Genomic DNA, 20,783 nt, shown 5'->3' on the forward strand with positions numbered 1-20,783 from the left:
CAGCTAAAGTAAATCTTCCATTTCACTCTAGCTTTCAACCTCAGCCCTGCACCTTTTCTTTCTTCCCATTCTCCTTCCATCCCAGTTGGCTCATTCTTTTATTCCAGTTCAGCTCTTATCCCCACTGCAAGGGAATGCATCAGGCTGCACCTATAGAAGCAACCATTATAGGTCCCTTCCAACTCAAAATATTCTCTGATTCTGTGAATCCACACTGTAGCAGGTGTCCTGAGGAGCTGGTATTTTATTCTAGTAATGACAATGAGGAGTGGTGATTGATTCCGCAGAGGTGACAGACACGTATCTGGACAAGGTAAGAGAACAAAGCCTGTGAAGTCAAACTGAATATATTTTTTGAGAATTTATTCCAGCACTTTATAGAAAACTGAGGTAACCCTAACAAAGGCAAAACTCAAGTCAGTATTACAGAAAGAATAAGAAAAATCATCAGTGAATTTATATGTGAAAGTACAACCATACTATTCATTTTTTAAAATTCTTCAAATTTGTACAAGTTTCAGGAAGACAGATTGGCTTAGATTGTTGGCAATTCACAGCTACTTTGAAAGCACAAATGAAACTGTTTCTGTACTGTAATGCAGCGTGACATTAGTATGAAAGAGTCAAGACCCTCCCTCTGCCTCTGATCTCATTTGAAGCATGACAACATCAGACTGGCATTACTAATGCACAGGTCCCCAGTGTACACTGGGTCTCACTTCTGCATGCTCTGAGCTTTCCATACCCTTTTCACTACAGATCTGTAGATGTCAAGGACTCCTAGCCTTGAGCATGCACTACTATGTATGTATGAGCAAAACACATTTATAAAAGACATTTTTAAATTAAATGTGCTTTCTCTTGGACCTTCTACAGTCTGGAAAAGATCTGCAGTTGGATCTCAGGAAAACTATTTCAGCTTCAGACAAAAACATTTGGAATGTCAAAGGACTAATGGAAGTCCTGAGAACAACTTTATGAACATTACTGCTAGAACTCAGTAAAATCCATTAATGTTTCCCATAACATTGAATCTAAACATGCATCAGCATGAACCATGAATGATAATTCCAAGTTGCAATATGTCCTAACATTTCCAGATAAAATAGAAACAAATGGATGTGGTCATTCACAACAGAACATTGCACAATGTCGAACAGAGTGCCTCTTTTTATAAGGAGATTCCAGATGGATGATGAGACAAAAGCAGATATATTATTTGAATGAATTTATAAGCAATGTTAAAGCTGCTATTTAATAAAATAAAAACCTGATTACTACGTAAGAAAATCTTTTTGGAAATGCTTTCTTTTCTCAAAATGTAGAAATTCTCCACTGACAATCTTATAAAACACATACATGCTGCAAAAATGAAACATACAGAGGAGCAATGAAGAATTACCTCAGCTTTCACCACCACTTCACTTGATTGAAACTGTTCTTGTGTTCCATTAAGCATAATAATATATTTGGAAAATGTAAATAACCTAATTACATTTTTTTGCTTCAAGCTTCCAGGCACCAGTCATATATCGCAGTCGTATAAAAAGAAGATCCCTGCCCATCTGCAGCCAGCTCCAAAAGGGAACTAACTTAGAACCTGTGATTAATGAAGAAGAAAATCAGAATGACATTGTTAGGAAAAAAATGAGCACTGGCAAGACTCACATTTAAGCAGTCACAAACCCCTGCATTCTAAGCATACTCAGCCCCACAACCTAGATCTTAACATTAATAAAAAATATGTATTTTGAAAGGAATTGCTTTATAGTATTACATTATGCCATAGGTGAGACACTCTAGTTTGCAAGCAGCACAGTAATTCCATGTATGTGACAAGATGTGCACTGCTCCCCATGACAAGGCTTTGTTCAAGTAAATAGGAACCTGAGCACCAATAGCTAAGCAAGTAATTTATCTAGCAACTTTGGAGAAGAGGATCACCAGCTTGTCTTACAACAATAATATGAAGGTACCTATCTTGAGGCAAGGCAAGGAACCCACACTACAAAACCAAGCCTTCCACCATTTCTGTTAATATTTGTGTTGGGTTCAATGTACACATGGAACTGCACTGAAAGGAAACATTCCTAGTGAAGTTGGCTCAGGACATTCTCTACTTGCACCATTCATCATGACTACAGTTCATTATAATTTCTGTTGTCCAGGGGTTGTGCTGAAGAGATTTAAAAAAAGATAAAAACCTGAAAAGGGCAAAAAAATAGAGGAACCACATTTGATGGGGGGGAAGTGAGCCAAAGCAAGTAGAACCTCTTAAGCTGGCTCTGCACTGAAGAAATATGCATAGAGCTATACTTCCCAGTAACTTAGTGGCAGAGACCTCCCTACAGGTCTGAAACAATATCACATCTTAAGAAGACATGGTACTCTAGAGGAAGCCTTAGTAGCTGAGAATTTTGGAAAGCAAGATACAGTGAAATGGAATTTAATCAGTAAGCGATGATGGTCAGACTCCCTGCACAGTGTTTTAAAATTGCACTGATTTATTGACACATTACAGCAAGAAGACATGCCAAAACAGTGTTTTGTCCTAGAATTGTAATTTCTTACTTTTGTTTCCAGTGGGACTGCAGTTTCTCTGCCATGTTACCCCTTCACATACACTTTCTGTACCAAGCCATAGCAATAGGCTGGCAAGGACACGAAATTCAGTATGGAAAGAAGACTGTGTGCTATCACAATGAGGTAAATTGGGCAATAACCTTGGATCTATTATTCTGGATTGACACGTCAGGAATCTTGTAAGAACATGAGCTATCTCCCCACCTTCTATTTCAGTCCAGTTGACAGCCACTTCTGCTATAGGTATTTTCAAGCGCTGGGCTATATAAAGAAGTTCCACATCAAATGCCCTGAAGAAGAACAGGAAATACCAAATATAATCACACATACTCCCAGATGAAAGACAGTGGAAATGTTAATTAAATGACTGTTCAGTTATGCAGTTGATACCAATGCTCCATGGGTCAGATACACATGGATGGGAAATTAATTTTCTTGACTAAACATCTCACAACATAGCCAAAATACAGACAACAATAACAATACTTCACTGTGTTCTGTATTTGAAGGTATAGATCAATCTGTGTTCAGCCCACTTCTTGCTTTTCCTTCTGTCACAATCAAAATTTAAACATTTTTGAAGACCATAAGACCAAGCAGTCAAATGCACAGTGTCACTCCACATCTCTAGTAGTTTCATCAAAGAGGACATCTACTTGCTGTGGCTTTATGCTGATCGGATGGGTGCTCCTTTTATTTTCTCAGTCAAGGAACTCAAGGCAGCAGCATAGAAGTGAGAAATTATTTATGTTACCATGCACAACCAAATTCAAACAACAGTTTAGTGACCACTTAATGCACAATACAAAAACCCTCTTGAGAGAGACGTGGGTTTTTTGGCTCAATTTTTTGCAGGTTGTACGGCAAAATTAATGGGGGCAGTGATCCTGCTGTGTCAGGTGCTCCTTCCTATTCACTTTGTCCAGAATGCACCTTAATCGTCTCAGTTGTCTGCACAGAGAATTGTCTGTGTTTCATTCCTGTAAATGCAGTCTCAAGTAGGCCTTCTGGCTCTGAAACACCAGATTTTGACAAGCAACAAGTAGTTTGGCAGCTTTTAATGCCTGTTTAGAAATCAGCATATGAAACTGCCAGTAGCTACTACTGACAGGGTAGAACACAAATCACAATTAAGAAGATTCTGATAATTTGCCTTGAAGTCTCGTTGCTGAATCAAAGACAGTTTTCTTTCAAAGTGAAAGAAAATATTTTGCCACTGGAGGAAATGTATGCAATAAAAAACCCCCAAAATTATTCATTCGTGCTTAAAGAGTTGCTTGAATTCACGTCTTTGGTAATTCCATTTAACACTAGAGAAAAGATGGAAAGGGACAAAGTGATCAAGAGCAGGCAGAAGACACACTTTAGCAGGTTGTTTGCCAAGTTCAGATGTTACTTCCTTCTACTCCAAGCCACCTTCTCCTTTTAAGAGGTGCATTTCTGTAAAACTATTAATAAATGCAACAACAGCAGCAGTCCACTCTGAAATGTGCACGTAGGTCTGACACACACAGGTAGGTTCCCCCTGAAGTGCAGACCACAGCAGGCTGCCTTGCTGGTGGAATCACAGGCACAGACCTGGACTCATGCTCCCTGTGTACAGGACAGGAGAGCCACTGATTCCACATGGGACAGCACTAAATCAAGCAAAGGCAGCACAGACAGATGTCATCTACAGAGGCTACAGCTATTCTGTACAGGGAATTTAGAGCTCCTCTGCAAATCTGATTTTGATTAGGACACAGGCCTTCTTACTGTCACCAAAAAAGTTAGAAGAATAAATTATTTTTTTACCTCAGTGAACTAAATCTGCTCCAAGCCGCCCTGTCATTTCACTGCTGTCTTTACATGAGGGTTGAATATTATTTTATTAATCACTCCATGGTCTCTTCTACTGAAGAGGTAGTATTTAATTTTTTGCTGACATTTTACATTTGTAAGCCAAAAACCCAATGTATTCACCTTCGAATGTTTATGAATCATGTGTATTAAGACTAAATCTAATTTTGTAATACTTACTTAAATGACTAAAAATCTTAAGAGACGCAGAATAATTGTCTGATGAATTAGACTGCATGAGCTGCTCTAAAAGTATTACATGAACTATTAGCCTAGTGAACTAATAGTTATTTGCAGTTATTCCTGTGGACAACTGATTACTGGAATGTCAGCACATACATCACAGAACAACAACATTAAATAGTTCTGTGAACTACAGGGCTCAAAGTAAGAGATTAAAAGCACAGGAATTAATCAAGTTGAACACTAATATTGTTACATGTTGTTGCCATTTGGGTCACAGTGAACATATCCTGAAATTAAAAAAAACACAACCTATTCAAAGCTGAAAAAAGAATGACTTCAGTAGAATACCACTGGGTTGTCGTTTTTCATCCCTTTTCCCCGCCACCTTTCAGTATGCCAGAATGGTTAGTCAGGGAATACAGAGTGCAGCATGCTCAATACACTGACAGCAGTACAGGCACACTGCAGACCACCAGATCCACATGATACAGGAGAACCATACAGAAGCTTCCACAGCCAGGATTAAACTTGGGTGTGTTAAATAGAGCCTACACTAGAGGAGATCAAAGCCACACCCGTGGATGAGCTGTAAGTACAATTCATGGGCCATTTGTGAGCAGTTAACCCGTGACAGAACCGCTCCCAGAAACAGCAAGATATTATTCACACCATGTACTTCATTCTGCTGCCTCTTGGGAGAGGGACACACAGATTCCAATCTAAGTATACAGAGTTAGATAGCCAAAAATCTGTGGTGTGAACGATTTCCCCATCTATTTCTAATAGTAGCTCCATGACTTGCTAATTACCAGAAACATGTATTGTAAAGAAAAAATTCTCTATGTGGTTGTGTTTTGGTTAATTGTGTTACAATTTAAGACAATAATGCTGGCTAAAATTCATCTGAAAACCAAGCTGGTAGGTGTTTAATTGAATTCAATCTTTTTAAACTGAATCCTTAAGACGCTAGAGCTTATAAAATATCTATCCTTAAAAATTATTCTGTATTTTAAAATTGCACTAGGACTCTTTCTGGTCCAGTTTTATGTGTTTCAAAAACCAAAATCAGACCTTCAGCTATAGTGTTCTAACTGGAATTTATGAGTTTTGTACATCCAAGATATGTTTTTTCCAAGAAACTCTTAAAGGCAAAGAAAACAACAAATGGTCAAAGAGGTCTAACCATGAAACAAGATGCCAAATGGGCTAGACTGCCAGAACTGCCCTAGCTGAACTTGGGCTTTTGAAAGTCCACACCTCCGCCAAGAGCAGGACTTTTTAAAAGACAAAACATACAGAGGTAAAACAGCAAAAATATTTTTGCGTTGACTAGACACTCAGAAACAATTCTACTTGTCATGCACAAAAACAGGAAAAAACCAATTAATTCCACTGCTTGTGTTGGTCTACAATGGCACAAAAGCGGGAAAAAAAATCACTGCAGCAATATGAATGCTTATTTTTCTGTAACTTTTATATAGCAACTCATATTTAGAGATTAGTGACAAACTGGAGAACCATTTTTTTTACCAGTTTCTTTCCCAGTTTTAAATGTGAAACAAGTGCACAAGGCACAAGTTCAGTGCACAAGGCAATTTTATAGACAAAAGTAATAGCAACAATTTGATCTCTTCATTGATCTGCTGACTTGTACAATGCCATCATAAATTGCCACTTCACAAAAATACGTCCATCAAACCAGGATTAGAACTACATTTTGAATTTCCCCTCCTTTTATCATAAAGGTAGGACTGCAATTGCTTTGTCTAGTTCTCCTAAGGATAGACATTTTCTGGCTGGAAGAAAATGTATCTTTTTTTTTGTTGTCAGAAGAAATCAATGATCAAATTTAGGATAGGAAAACTCAGCCAGCGAGACCATTTAATTTTCCAGTATTTCTCCTGTGCATTAAAATTTAACATGAACAGTTACATCCTTTAGGACAAGACCATAAATGCAGAACTAGATCTTCTTTTATAGCCTGAAGTGACTAATTTCAACTGTCTCTGTTATGTTTTTATAATATCTCTTTTAATTTTCTTTTAAGTTTTAAATTAAAAAATCTGCTCCATCCATTTCTGAAAAACAGATTAGCTCTGTAATCAAATTCAGAATCTAAAACAGAAAGCATATGCTCTCTGTTCAAAAGGTTGCTTTCATTTCAAACTAATGTCAAAACTTTGCTATTTAGAAAGTAAATTTCAAGAATGCTTCGTTTATATTCATATATACACAGCCAAAGGATAGTTAAACAAAAAAGACAATGAGAACACTCCCCAAAAAAAGGCAGTTTAGGATGTAACTATCGAATGTATAAACAGTTTGTAGTATCTATTAATTTTCAAATGCCTTCTAAAATTTAGGGTTAGATTAAAAAATATTCTAGGAAATATCTTGGTCTCTCTTTAAGAAGCGTTACATGATCCTTATTGCCATAATAATAAAACTGCATTTTTCCTTGTATGCTTCAGTTTCAAGATTTCTTAAATGTAAGCATCTATAAATCATATTCAGTGCAGCAAGAAGAAAAATTCTGGTCTGTTTTCTAGTATTTTAAATATTAAAGAGGTGATATTCACATCAATGTGCACTGGAATGGAAAAAGCATGGGAAAAGTATTAAGAAGTGAGGGTCTAAGCAGGTGGGAATTATTAGATAGCTGATTTTATAGTACTTTTGTATTAACTTGATGACTGAACATGTTATGCATCAATTTTACTCTAAGTGTTTTTTATAAGCATTTCACCTAGCACTGTAGTCCCCCCACAAATCCAAGCCTGACTAAGCTTGAGCAGACAGCACAGACGATTTGGTTTGTGCAGAAGCCTGGTGTTCATTCCCTTCAGCAGCTCACCACACGTTCCAGCACAGCAGCTGGGGAGCCCTTGGCAGGCTCAAGGACCAGGGTGCTTAACTCAGATGGCTTTTATCCTTTTAAATCCAGCATCCTCCTCCATTATTCCCTGAACATCTGAGCACTGACCACACAGAACTGAACACCCCTTCAAGTACCTAACAGACCTGCACCCCACTTGTGAGATTTTAAGAGTCAATGAGAATCAAATGTCCAATTCCTTGGATGTCAAGTAGCCCCAGTGAAGTGACGTAGAAGCAGAAATAAATCCAGATTTCAGAGCCTGTTATCCAGTACCAAGAGAGTGGTTCCTCGCTACCCCTTGCTGACGGTTTCTGTAGGAACAAGTTGCTTTGTGAGCCAACTGGAGCCACATTGTTCCAGGTCAGCAGAAGTACAATTCCAACTACTATTTCTTATTCTTCTGTCTCCATATTCATGATATGTACAGAACCTCTATGGCACAATGTCTAATCAGTTTGTATTTTCCTTTTTACACGTTATGCAATAGAAAGACATCAGATTTGCTAAAAAAGAAGTTTCCAGCATTGAGCTATTTCAGATTCTTACACAATTACATACAAAGAAATCTAATGCTATGGGATGAATGTTTGATGTCCCTATATAATTTCCATAGCAATTATCCTAACTGTTTGTACAACATTGACATTTCACTTAGGACTATCATTTCCCTGAATATATGCACTCTCCCCACATACTTATACCTCCCCACCTCCCAGTTTATTTCCAGATCTTTTAATATTAACTGGGAAAGGAACAATACTTGATTTGTGCACTGACATGCTATCTTCCAGTTACAGAGGCTAAATGACTAGCTGTGGAGCAGAAAAGTAACTTTTGAGACCTTTGAGGTTTTTTTCTTCAACAGTGGCAATAATCTGAGTTTCACTCCTCTAAGAGGGTTTAATTTTCCACACACCTTGCCAAAGCTTTTGATCTTGAAATCTCTACTGTTCTGTCAGATTTGGTTTAAATCAGCCAATAAATATAAAAAAGAAGGCAGGTAAACAGAAAGAGTGTTGATTGAGAGATGAGCATGAAACCAGAAAATACATTGCCAGTTTGTACAGAAGTAAACCAAATTTTAAAATATCCAAAAAAATCTATAGCTGTTTTAGGCAATTTCTGACTTATAATTATCTGAAGAGCTTATTTCTTGGAAGAACTTGAGTTGCTCTTTTCTTGACACACAAAACAAGCATTCTTCATCACTAACTAGCACATTTCAGATAAATAATAAAACATACAAGGGATTAGTTTATGGATTACTGTAGATAAAAGAGCAAGAATAGAAGGCTCATCTTCTAGTGGCACACACAAGGCTCAATGAACTAAGACATGAAGATCTGCCTGTATGTTCCACACCAACGACCTAATTACTATAAAATGTTAGCAATATTCCTTTTTCATTGCTTCCATTCCTGGAAAACAGAGTACAGCACATTTTTTTTTACTCTTTCATTCTTTTGGTGCTAGATAATTGAAGTGGCAGAAGAAAGCTTGTTTTTACCTAGAAAACACTTCATATAACCAATAAATACTATTACAAAAAAATCCTTAATTTTAAAAATGAATAAAATTTAAGATTGAATTTTTACAGCTGAAACTGATTATCCTCATTTATTTCTTTCAGTTTTCTTCTTGAAATGTTTAATTTATAAAATGAAGTTAAATAAGACAATTTTGAGATGTGCACTTCTGGGCCTGGCATATGAGTTTAACCATTTATTACTAGTACTTAGAAAAATCCTGTATGTGAAATTTACAGAGCTTTATAGATCAAGACTGGGTTTGGAGGTAGCAGCACAAATCCTACTTCTGGCTCAGGCACAGTCTCCTTTAGTGCACTAGGCAACCCACTCAGGTGGGAAAATGATTTTCTGACTGTTGACTGCTCAGTTCAGTGCAACAATAGCTCTCTGTTCCACACGAGATCTGTGTGCCCAAACACCACCTTTGCAACTGCAGTCTGGAGGGGCAGTACAGCTGTCAGAGCTCAGCCCGAAACTATACACATTGGAATTGGCTAGGACTGTAGGATTGCACACAATCCTGTTTGTGTTCAGCAACACTGTTCAGCAGTTCTGCTCCCTGTCAAGCAAACAGAAGCCCATGAGAGATTTTCTTGAATGAAGAAAATAGTTTGAAGAAGTTTGATTACACCTAATTAAACTATCCTTCTTAGCAAGGCTTGTGGCATAGAAAATCTACAGAAATTATGGTATTTATGTGAAAATAGTGCTTCAGTCCCATAATAGCTGTCATGGCTGTATAACTCACATATGGGAACTGTTGTAGCTAAATTATAACTAAAGAAGCTCTAAAGTAATTAAAAAAACACACATAATTTTCAGTTTTCTGAAATTAAAGATATCTGTAAATGTTCCTCACATAAAATACTTTAGCAAGAAAATAGTAAAGAATAAGCATTTGCTTTCACTTTACAGTCCTGAGCAATTACAAACACCTTATCAGATATTGATTTTACATAAAATGCTTTGGATAGGCATTACTGAATTCTAATGTATAAAAAATAACACTGATAGGAGATTTGAATATGATTAATAACTCTTAACTTTCCTAATCATAATAACAGCTACTGTCTATTTCTTACTCTGCTTGCATGGCTTATATCTGTAAAAGGAGAGAGGACTCTCAGAAATTGGGAGTGAATTACAGCACCATGAAAAACTGTTTGAAATTTCTTCTGGAGAAAGAAGAGTTATTGGGATTTTCAGTTGTTTGAGGCCTTTTTGCCTCTTCTTCCCCTCTCCTCTTTCCTAACAAATTACCATTTCCTATGACAAGGCAAAACCAAAGTTTTTTATCCTACCTAGGGTTACAAACATCTTCTGAGAAAAGAGAAATTAAATAAAGAATAAAATTAAATAGCCAACTAGTTTGCTACAACGTATCTTAAAAAGAACATAGAATTTCTAGCAATTACCAGGATACTTTAACATAACACGAAATGAAAGCTGCCATGCAGGCAATACTATAATTGGCTGAGATGCATTACACAGACATCACATGCTTCATTGTAGCTGCAACACTAAAATTACTTTTTCAAACCCATGTTCAATTATAAAAAAACACCACCAAAAAAAAGGAACAATTTACCAGCGTTCTATGTGAAGATTTGAGAAAGTCTGCAAGGCAGCTTGTCTGGTAAGAAGTTTAAATCCGCACTGTGTGTCCCGGATCTCTTTGACACAGAGAAACCACACCAGGAAGTGGAACCCATACATGAGGAGAGTTCGAAAGTAAGAGCGCTGTGGACAAAAGGCAAGAAGTTATCTGGCTTTATTTGAGTGATGAGTGAATTGCATGAAGAGAGCTGTCTTACAGGACAGTAATCCTGTTTCATGACAGCTTTCAAAGTTTGTAAACTGGTTGTATTTTGCATTGGAATGAAAACAGAACTTAAAAATTGTTACAGTACAAACAAAATATTGGCTGAAAGAGAAATATTTTGATCTAGGGAAAGACTTGCCAGTCATGTGTATAGTCTAGGATAGGAGAAATCCAAATTCCTTTTTCTCCTCTCCCCAGTTCAGAGCAGTTTTTCACTCTGGATTATGCCTTATTAAGTAAAGCAGGAACCTGCACCTGAATTTCAAATAATTAGTGGAACAGCCATAGTATCTTCTGAATGATTCTTTGGAAGTATATAATGGACTGAGTGAAAACCAGGTCTAAAGTAAAGGCTGCTGTGCAAAATATTTTCTATTTCCAGCAATGTTACAGTCATCTCTTTTGTTCTTTTGCTTTCACAGATATATTTTATATTCCTGATATTTGTACCCAGCCTATTCATTGGTTACACTTGTGCTCCTGACATAATAATCATACAGATAAGTTTGGCCATGAACTCCAGAGGCTGGAGTCTGGATTTGCAGAGGTCCCTCTTAGTCTTTTATTCAAGACAGTTCCTAAACAACTAGAACTGTGATCTAAAAATTGCTTCTGAACTCACTGCTGTTCTCAAGCGAAATTTAAGTGATTGTATCTATGACTGCAAGCCATATACCATGTAAAATCATTAGGAGTCAATGATTCAAGTGTAAAGTGTCACTGGGTGATAAGAGATGCCTCCAAAGCCAACAATTTAGAATCTCACTTGAAAAATAGAGAAGATGCTTGGCTTGTTATGTAATAGCCTTTGGCTTAAGAAAAACCAAATTCATAGCTTGTGTCTTATGAAAAGTGCTCCTGCCCCAGGTTAATGGTGGATCTGGTGTGGCTTCTTTGGCACTTTGGGCTCTGTGACCAAGAACACCAGGCTCCCACCAGGGCCAGAAGGGAAGTGCTAGGAGGCTGCATGACTGTCAGACAGTGAAACTGTGCATTTACTTCACAAAGAGGAGGTCTTGGGTTATACTTATCACTCCTAAGACTATTTATGCAAGTCATAGTATATATTCATTAAAGGACATTAACAATTCTGGAGGCAGACCAGAATTCTTGATGTATTGACACTGAACACAAGGGTGAAATTCTGGTTTTAATAAATTCAACACAGCTGCTTATCACAGCTTCATTCTACTGTTTTAGATGCCAATAAGTCCAGAGAGAAATTCCAACATCTAAAAGCCTGCTCTGCAACTTTTTTATACCTATTGCACTATACAATAGGTATAAAAGACTATAGTCTTGTCCCACTATAGTAAAGGTAGTCTTTCTATTGCAGTCTAGGGACAACTGGGTGATGAAATGAAATGGACTACACATTTCAAGCAAATCAGTACTACCTAACCAGTTTGTTATTCCTCTATTAAAATTCAGAAATATGGGAAGAAGCAGGAAGCAAAGGATGGACATGTCCTAACAATTATACTTCTGTATTAAAAGACGGAAGTCCTGTTCCAATTCCTCTCCCTAATGTAGCAAGACCTTAAAGAAAAATGAATACACTGAGAAAAGTCTGTCCATATCCAGTACTTGACCATACAATGAAACACTTTTTCTGGGTTCCACTTTATCAGCTACATAATCTCCCCACAGCAGTTCCTAGTTTCTGAAAATGATGAAGGTTATTTTCTTGTTGAGTTGTTTTTTTGGTTTTGGTTTCTTTTTCTTTTTGAGGATGAGGATGCTTTGAGGATCCATTGAGGATGCAAATATACGCACAGCAATATTTACAAGAACTCAGGAAGAGTGAACCACTCCAATACTATCTGATAAACCAGAAGAAAAAGTACAGATCTACAAGAGGCTGAACATTGCCAGTGTAACTTCTTTTGAACTTCTGTAACTATTTCAGTAGTCGTGTATATATTTTAGAATAATTTCAAGTACTAAACATCAGTATAAACAAAGCTTACTCTTGAGAACATTCACCATGAAGAGCATGTCCAATGACGCTAAAAAATGAGCCCAGCAATGTGTCTGTTGCAATACAAGTTCCATGCCTGTGCTTTGTCAATTACTGTCTGCCAAGACATCAGAAAATCAGATGCAAGATAAAGCCATGTGCCTCTGCATCACTGTTTATTACACAAGAATCACACGTAGCACAGTACTGTCTGTGTGTTCAAAACTCAAAAATTTTACTATGAGTAATACAGAAGACTTAAAACCACTTTCCCATGAATAGAGGTACTCTTCAAACAGCTGGCTGCTAATTATCCCTAACTCATTTTCAACAGGTTTCAAAATCTGCAGTCCAAGTTCTGGCACTGGAAGGAAATCAATAATAATGAACTCATCAGCTGCCTTCCCTTCGAGCCCCACTACTGGTTACTGGCTACCAATTCTGTCAGGGTTTAGAAGCTCTGCTTGTGAAATACTCTCAACTATAAAAATTAAATCCATAAATTGGAACACTAACTGAAATAACTTCAAAGTGCTTAAAATCTAGAACACATCCTTTGTATGTGATGGAGGATATCCTGCATGTATGACAAGCTTCTCCTTATTTTTAGCTTCCATTCTTTAAAAAATATTGATTATCTACTTGCAAAACCTGTACAGCAGAAACAAATAATGGAAATATTTGGTTATTAGTACACAGCAGGAAATGGAAACAAACCTTTGCTATTGAGTCCTTCTCCAGATGAGCTCTAGAACCACAGGAAATAGCCATCCCTTCCTGTACAGGAATATAAATTAATGAGTTGTTTCTTAAATAGTTATTATTTGAATTGGTGGAATCTTGTGTTGAGAACCATAAAATTAAAAAAAAACAAACTTCAAAGCAGTACACTTTTCAGCTTCCTGTAGGTGCACTTCTTCTACTGCTAGGTTTTGAGGCTAAATCAGTCTTCTACAATTAAGAGACAATCTAAAGTTTATTACAATTTGCATAAGGTGCATGCAAATTGCCTCCATTTATTCAGGTCTTGTTTAGCTTTAAATTGTTTCCTTTATGCACACGGGCAAATGTTAGCAGCACAGATAAGTATGCAGCATTCCTAGGAACAAAGTGTTACAATGTACATTTTCCTTAAATATTGCATGATGGAAGCAATAACAGAATGAAGCACTTGTTGCACTGATGTATCTTCAAACAAATAAAATGCCACTATGTCAACAAAAAATATAATCTCAAATTAAATCAACATGATCAAAACAAATTCTCACACTACTTCTCACATAAAATCTCTCAAATCTACTCTATTTGAGGTCAGTGCTGGAGAATCAGCAGCTGCTGCAGCCCTGGTAGGGAAGAGCATCAGGGTCACATGCTGCCCGCTGGGTCCTGCACTTGTGGCTCCTGCACTGACAGGCTGTGACCCCTGCCACAGGTACATCCCCCACAGCTCTGTCTGTAAGGCTGCACATCTCTTCTAACACTCTGGGAAACCAGCTACAAGTACCTCACCCATCTGCATTTAAGCAGAAAATAAACCTCAATTCTTTCAAGTCAAGCTCCCAAAAGAGAATGACTGTGCAGGGAGGTGTTCTTGTTCCACAGGTTCTTGAATTTTTGTTTACAATAAAAGTTCTTCCAAATACTGTCATTAAACTAAGGATCCTGAGAAAAGAAAACCTATATAAAATATGGTAGAATTAAGATGCACCCTTAAAGGTATACAGGATGACATCAGATAAAATGAAAAAACAAAACAGCTCACAAAGAGGACTAAGTAGGCATCACATGGTATTTATACAGAACAGAACAACTTCAAACAATTTGCAGGAAGGATAAACAGCAAATAGAACATTCTGTACTGCCTTGGAGTAGGGACAATGGATGCAAAGGAGGTAAGAACTCAGTGAAAGCTCCTTCTGACAGCCCATTCTTGAGGCTTCTAACCTTACACTTAGACCTTCAGACTTACACCTAGATCTTCAAATAGATCTCAAAAAGTTTGAAGAGAGCTATAAAAGTCTATCTTGTGTATTAAAGTATGCATGTGTATTGCAGAAAAAGCATGAGAATTTATACCCACAGGCCATGGCTGGAGATTCTTCAGACCTTCTTCTACTTTTTCAATATCTGCAAATTTTGTAGCTCCATCTGCGTCAGCCATAAGAATTGTTTTCCCCCGAGAACTAAAGACACCCTGCAATGAAAATAGTCAATGCAAAAATCAACGCCTTTGTAATCAAGTATTTGTCATAAGCTAGGTGCACAACACTCCAAAAACCTATGTAGTAACGAGACAGTGATATCTCTCAGATTCCACACGGCAGGTGAGTCTTAATATTCTGCTAGTAACAGTAATTTACCTATTTATATGGTAGTAACATCTAGAGAATTCACACTCTGAGTGACAGACAAGGCATGAACATGAAAGGCTAACAGTCCTTCTCAGGAAAACCTAAATCTAAAAGGCAACAAGTTGCTACAGTCAGCTCTAGAGGGGAGCATGAAGAAGCAGTGATTAGCAGTTGCCACTGCAGAGGATGGCTTTTCTTGGTCACGTGCACTGCGGAAAGGAGGATGCAGTGCGAGTTTTTCCTAACACCGTTTCATGAAAATTCAAGAGCTATTTCTCAAAACTAATTTAAGACTAAGTCTCAAGTCATAGTATCACTGCAAAACACTTATGATGCACAGGTTTCACAGCTTAATTTGCTATATGCTTGGTCAGAAATATTTCATAATTTTTGAAGGGGGCCAGACAGGAAAACAATTAGCAGTGCATGCGACAGAAGTACTGTTGCAACCAAGCATGTGTGCATCTGGAAAAGCCTGTCAAGGAAGTAGCTGTACACACATCCACTCTACATCATGCATTGTAAAAGTATATCACACAGAAAACTGTTCTCTTTCTCTTGGAATAACTTCAAATTTGTATCTCTTACAACAGTTCCATATGTTCCAACATTATGTTGTCTCAATTTCCGACAGTTATTAATTATTCATAAAAAATAAATTGACATACTAAAGACAGAGCTGAAAATACAGATAAAGACACATCACTGACAATCCATAGATGATACCACCCTTTTTCAGAAAAGCAAGGTGTCATACATCGTAGGAATACAATGCTCCTTCTAAATGTGAAACAGCTATTTCATACTTAGAACATGCTCATTTTATGATAATATCTATGTGAAAGCATGAATTGTGCTGTTTTGACTATCGAATGTGGGTGATAGCAGTGGGCTTCAGTAAACAAACTGTGCTGAATGAGTTCTTGTTTATCAGCCATGTTAAAAACCACAGCCATGACCTGGACAGTGAAGTTTGCCAATTTGACTCTATTTTGTCTACAAAAGCTTAACTTTAATCTGTAACAATTTTGGGTTATTTTTTTTTTTTTGTTGGCTTTTATAAATGCAAGTATATTTCTAAGTAGAACTAACATGAATATGAGATTCCAGCAGTTTTTTCCACTTTGAATTATTGTATTATAAAAAAGTCCGTTATTGATCTTTCTGGAAAGACAACACTGCTACCAAGATCTAAAACAGTCTTATTTTGAAAAATATTTTTGCTTTAATTTACAGAATCTGTACTCAGTTTTCTCCTAATCATTTTGTTAATGCATTGAATTCAAAATGTCAATCAGTACAGCTCTATCTTCTGCATACTTGGGCACAGGTAGTTCAAACAGAGAAGGAGATGAAAGTATTAATTACCGTCCTGACTGCTCCCCCTTTCCCTCGATTTTTTTCCAAAGATATCACTCGCACTTTGTCACTTCCATATTTCTTGCAGTACTCCTTTGCAACCTGACAGATACACAAAAAGCCAGCATAAAACAAAACCAGGAACCAAAGGAGAAGTGTACATTTGCTCACCCTTCAAAAGAAAATAAATTAATAGCACAGAGCTATAACCACTTCAGTCAGCACAAATACATTGCCGGTGTTCACTGGAGTCTGTTTGGGGAAATAAAAAACAGTTCACAGTCAAAACAAGAAGACTGAAGAAATGAAGTAATGTCCAATAAGAACAGGATATTTCCCTAAGCAATCTCAACTCTCATCCTCCCACCTCTAAAAAACTCAATCCTAATTTAATTTATATCATACTACTACAGACCTTTTCAATTAACACCAATAGTTCATAAAAGAAATACAATTTTCTATGACAGCCACCTATTTCTCACTTGTCTTGCTGCTATTTGAGGTTTTGAAGAAAAATTCATATTGATCTAAAACCCCATTCACACTGCAAGGATCTGAACATTTTGGTACATGTGGGTGGGGAAGAGAAAGCTTGAGTTTTCTTCTAATTTTTTCTAAAGGTTGTCTTGAGTCCTTTTAAGTCCAGAGGCCTGCAGACATTGTATGTTCAGTTGAGAGAGATGGTAGAAAAAATGCACAGCAGTCAAAAACATATACCAGCAATCCTTAAAGCAATATGCATTTTAGTGTCTACCTCAAACATCTTCCAAGCAGTAGAAAAAAAACCCCACAAGCTGGCTAGCCTTCCTTGTCAGTGACATATATCAAAAGCAGAAGAAAACAGAACTATTTTGAAAATACTACTTACTGGCGCATGGATTTTTAAATTAACAATCACACAAAGGGTGCGGGAAAGAACTGTGTCACCTGTTCTGTCAATCACAGTATGAATTAGATCTTTTAAAAGACTTTTTAGCTTCCTCAAATTCATATTCACATCATCACTATGCACATGTAGAGTACTTCAAGTGAAATTTCTTGAAGTTAGGATTAGAATTCTTAGAACCTCAGCTGCAGGAAAATGGCTGTCACAGTTGCCGATCAAGAAAACTAGAATTTGCAAAACAATAATATGTGTATTCATCTGCAGATGCACCATCCATGATGCAACAACAGAGGCAATTCAGAAATGTGAACTTCAACTGTCAACCAAAATATAGTTATAAACCACTGGTATATTCCACAAATATACAAAAATCCGAACAAAATTCATGCCTCTGATTGCTTGGGAAGACATTACTTTTTCTTACCTTTGCAGTTTGATCTTTACTACCATCATTAACCACTATCACTTCATAAGTGAATGAAGGATCTTGTTTCTTGAAAATAAAAGCAGAAATAATGCATTTTGTTTCAATTTCATGCAATTTGTTAAGTAGGCAGTAGGCCTTTCAAATGTCATTATTCTTTTCTCCCTAGAAGTCATTCATAGGTGCCAACAGATACTAATATGAGGCAGTAAATTTGTTAAGAAGACATAATTACAAGAATTTTGCCATTTTTGATGCAGATACCTTTACACTGGCTTGTCATGCTACCATCTAGAACTGAAAAATCAATTTAGCTGTAGAAGATGGAAGCTTAGAAAAACATCACTTTTAAGAAAGCCCAAACAAAACAAAATCCACAAACTTTCACAACGAGCTTCTTACCCAGAGAACAAATCCTAATGAAGAACAGATGCTTATGAAACTTGCTGGAACAAACCAGGACTTAGCTTAGAAAGTTAAATGCATGGTTAATCCTTAGCTCTGTCTGGGGCAGATTTCATGCATATCAAGATTATTTCATCCTACAGTAGCACATTAAATTTTTACTTAATTTAAAAATACTTTCTGGCACTCGATCTAAAAATAACTGGTAAGATACAGAAGCATTATTTCTAAGTGGCCAAGTGCTACTGTTTTAAGGTACACCAACATAACAAAGTGACTAGATCACTGACTCGTTACGCATAATACACAGAAAAACAATAAATTTTGAATGCAAAAAGAAAATACCTGTCTTTTTTCTAGATAATCCAAAGCTTCATCCATCATAAGTGGTACTAGAGAAAAGGTGGAGGAAGTCAGGTTAGCAGCTTATAACACCAAAAGCACCTGCACAAGCAAGCTGAAAACAGCCACAAAGCAAGGCTCAGCAAATCAACTCTTTCACACAACACTACTTTCAGTGACCAAGCTTAGCAGCTGCAACTCTAAGTGCTGTCCTTTCTGAATGCAGAAAGAACACTGAAGAAAATCACATACATGATAAAAAGACAGGATAAAAATATTTTTTCTGAGGAACCAACTTTTCATTTTGAAGTATGTAATTCTCTACACAACATTAAAGGAAAAAAACATTCTTTATGACTGAGCCTGTAAAACAGCACTGACTTTTATCTATTTAAGCAAGCTGTCAGCTTGTGCACTGCCCCATCACTTTAGAGTTTGATTATGTCTATCACATCTAAATGCCTTCACTCAGTATCAGGTACTCCTATCTATGGCCAAATCAAACACAAACCAGTGAGATCATCACTTTTTCTGCTTGTCTGAAGCTGCTGTTGTCGTTTTAAAGAGTGGGAAGTTCTCAAATAAATGAAAAAAGTATTTTACTACTTCTTGCCTTGCAGCATTTGAAGGGGCAATGAACAGCCATTCTTCTGGGGTTCATTAAAATTAAGAGGATTCTTACAAGTGCCCCATGCTATTTTTAGCAGTAGAAATCAAGTTACACTATGCCTTAATTTTGAAATCCAACGTACTTGGACTGTTTTCTGGAAACTGTGCCCAAAATCTGGCCTGCCAGAATCTACTGCTAGCCCAACTGACCTCTGCATTATTACAGTAACAACTGACAGATTTTCTTCTTTTCCTCAAAACTAGAAAAATCTTACACCGGTTTTCCTCATTGTATGAAGGCACAACGACAGAGAGTTCTCTTGTAGCAGGATCATGTAAGATTGGTGCAGATCCTTTCCTGCACTCAGCATCTTCGTGGGGCATTGTTTTGGCAGTCACATGAGCGATTACACAAATCTGTGATGAAGAAGAAATGAAAAAAGTTGTCAGGCATTCTGTTAGAAGCTTACCTATCTGTTAAATGTGCTACCAGGGGCAACCAAGTATATTTCAGTAACGAGGTGGGTCACTGTTGTGGAATTTCACACAGGACCAAAACCCTCTCATGCTGTTTGGTTACTCCCACTGTGGTCACTGTCAGCATCATTGGCTTGCTGCTGTTTTTAACTGCAAAGCATGCAGGTGCCTCCAAAGACGTGGTCCAAGCTCCTTCCTCCTCCTTGAGCACAAAAGCAGGTGCCACCTCTGATCCCCACCAAGCCACTGAAATCAATGGTAAGGCTCACGACAGGCCAGTCATATGTGCTTGCAAAACTAAGGCTCTGATTGCTTTATGCACGGCTAAAAAAAGCGGTAGAACTAGGGTTCTGGAGCACTTTTACTTGGTGGCATCACACACAGAATCACTTAGGCTGAAAAAGAACTCTGAGATCACCGATGCCCCAACACCACCGTATCAATTAGACCACAGCACTGAGTGCCACGTCCAGTCTTTCCTTAAACACCTCCAGGACTGTGCCTCCGCCACCTGCCTGGGCAGGATGCATACGTGGCACTGCGGACAGGCAGCAGAATTTCGCTTTCCAGGGGGTCGATATTCTTAATCTCGCAGGGCATTTCAGATAGGCAGACACCACAGAGCCACTTCCCAAATGGTTAACGCGAAGGCGTTACCAGGACATTTCCCAACACGTACTCTAAGGCTGAAATGCTCTGTCTTGGTGCCCTTTGCCAGGCACGGCACCCCACGCCTTGCCGAAACACGCTGCCCGCACAACCCCCCGCACAAGCGCAGCCCTGCCGGCTTCTGCCGCCCGGCCCGGGCCGGCCCTGCCGCCTGCGGGACAGCGGATCCCCCGGACAGGGCCGGGACCCCGGGCAGCGCCCCCACCCCGCGCCGGGGGGCGGGCATCGGGCGGCCTCGCCCACCGCCCCCGCCACGGAGCCCCCCGGGCCCGCCATGCGCGGCTCTCACCAGGACGAGGAGGAAGGCGGCGAGGGCCACCAGCGCCAGCGCGGCTGCGGGCAGGGACAGGGGCAGGGACGGGAGCGGCGGCAGCGCCATCGCCCGCGGCAGCCGCGGGGCCCCAGCGCGCCGCGACAGCGACGCGGAAGCGGCCGCGCCGCCCGCCGGGTGCCGCTGGGAGCCG

General features: G+C 38.4%; 1 protein-coding gene across 2 annotated transcripts; it reads right to left on the bottom strand.

Moving 5' to 3' along the window:
- Positions 1–331: 331 nt before the first annotated feature.
- On the bottom strand, positions 332–20,781 carry ALG5 (ALG5 dolichyl-phosphate beta-glucosyltransferase). Of its 2 annotated transcripts, XM_059493542.1 has the most exons (10): positions 20,609–20,781; positions 19,449–19,590; positions 18,568–18,614; positions 17,818–17,886; positions 16,517–16,609; positions 14,878–14,991; positions 13,515–13,574; positions 10,604–10,755; positions 2,788–2,873; positions 332–1,600 (listed from the first exon to the last, which is right to left on the bottom strand). In XM_059493542.1, exons 1-10 carry the CDS (start codon positions 20,696–20,698, stop codon positions 1,488–1,490), a joined length of 966 nt encoding a protein of 321 aa, XP_059349525.1. In that variant the 5' UTR covers positions 20,699–20,781; the 3' UTR covers positions 332–1,487. The 2 variants fall into 2 exon arrangements, with proteins under 2 accessions (XP_059349525.1, XP_059349526.1); XM_059493543.1 differs by lacking the exon at positions 17,818–17,886.
- Between the last annotated feature and the right edge of the window lie 2 nt (positions 20,782–20,783).

Source organism: Ammospiza nelsoni, chromosome 2 (genome assembly GCF_027579445.1).
Source record: "Ammospiza nelsoni isolate bAmmNel1 chromosome 2, bAmmNel1.pri, whole genome shotgun sequence".
Taxonomy (NCBI): domain Eukaryota; kingdom Metazoa; phylum Chordata; class Aves; order Passeriformes; family Passerellidae; genus Ammospiza; species Ammospiza nelsoni.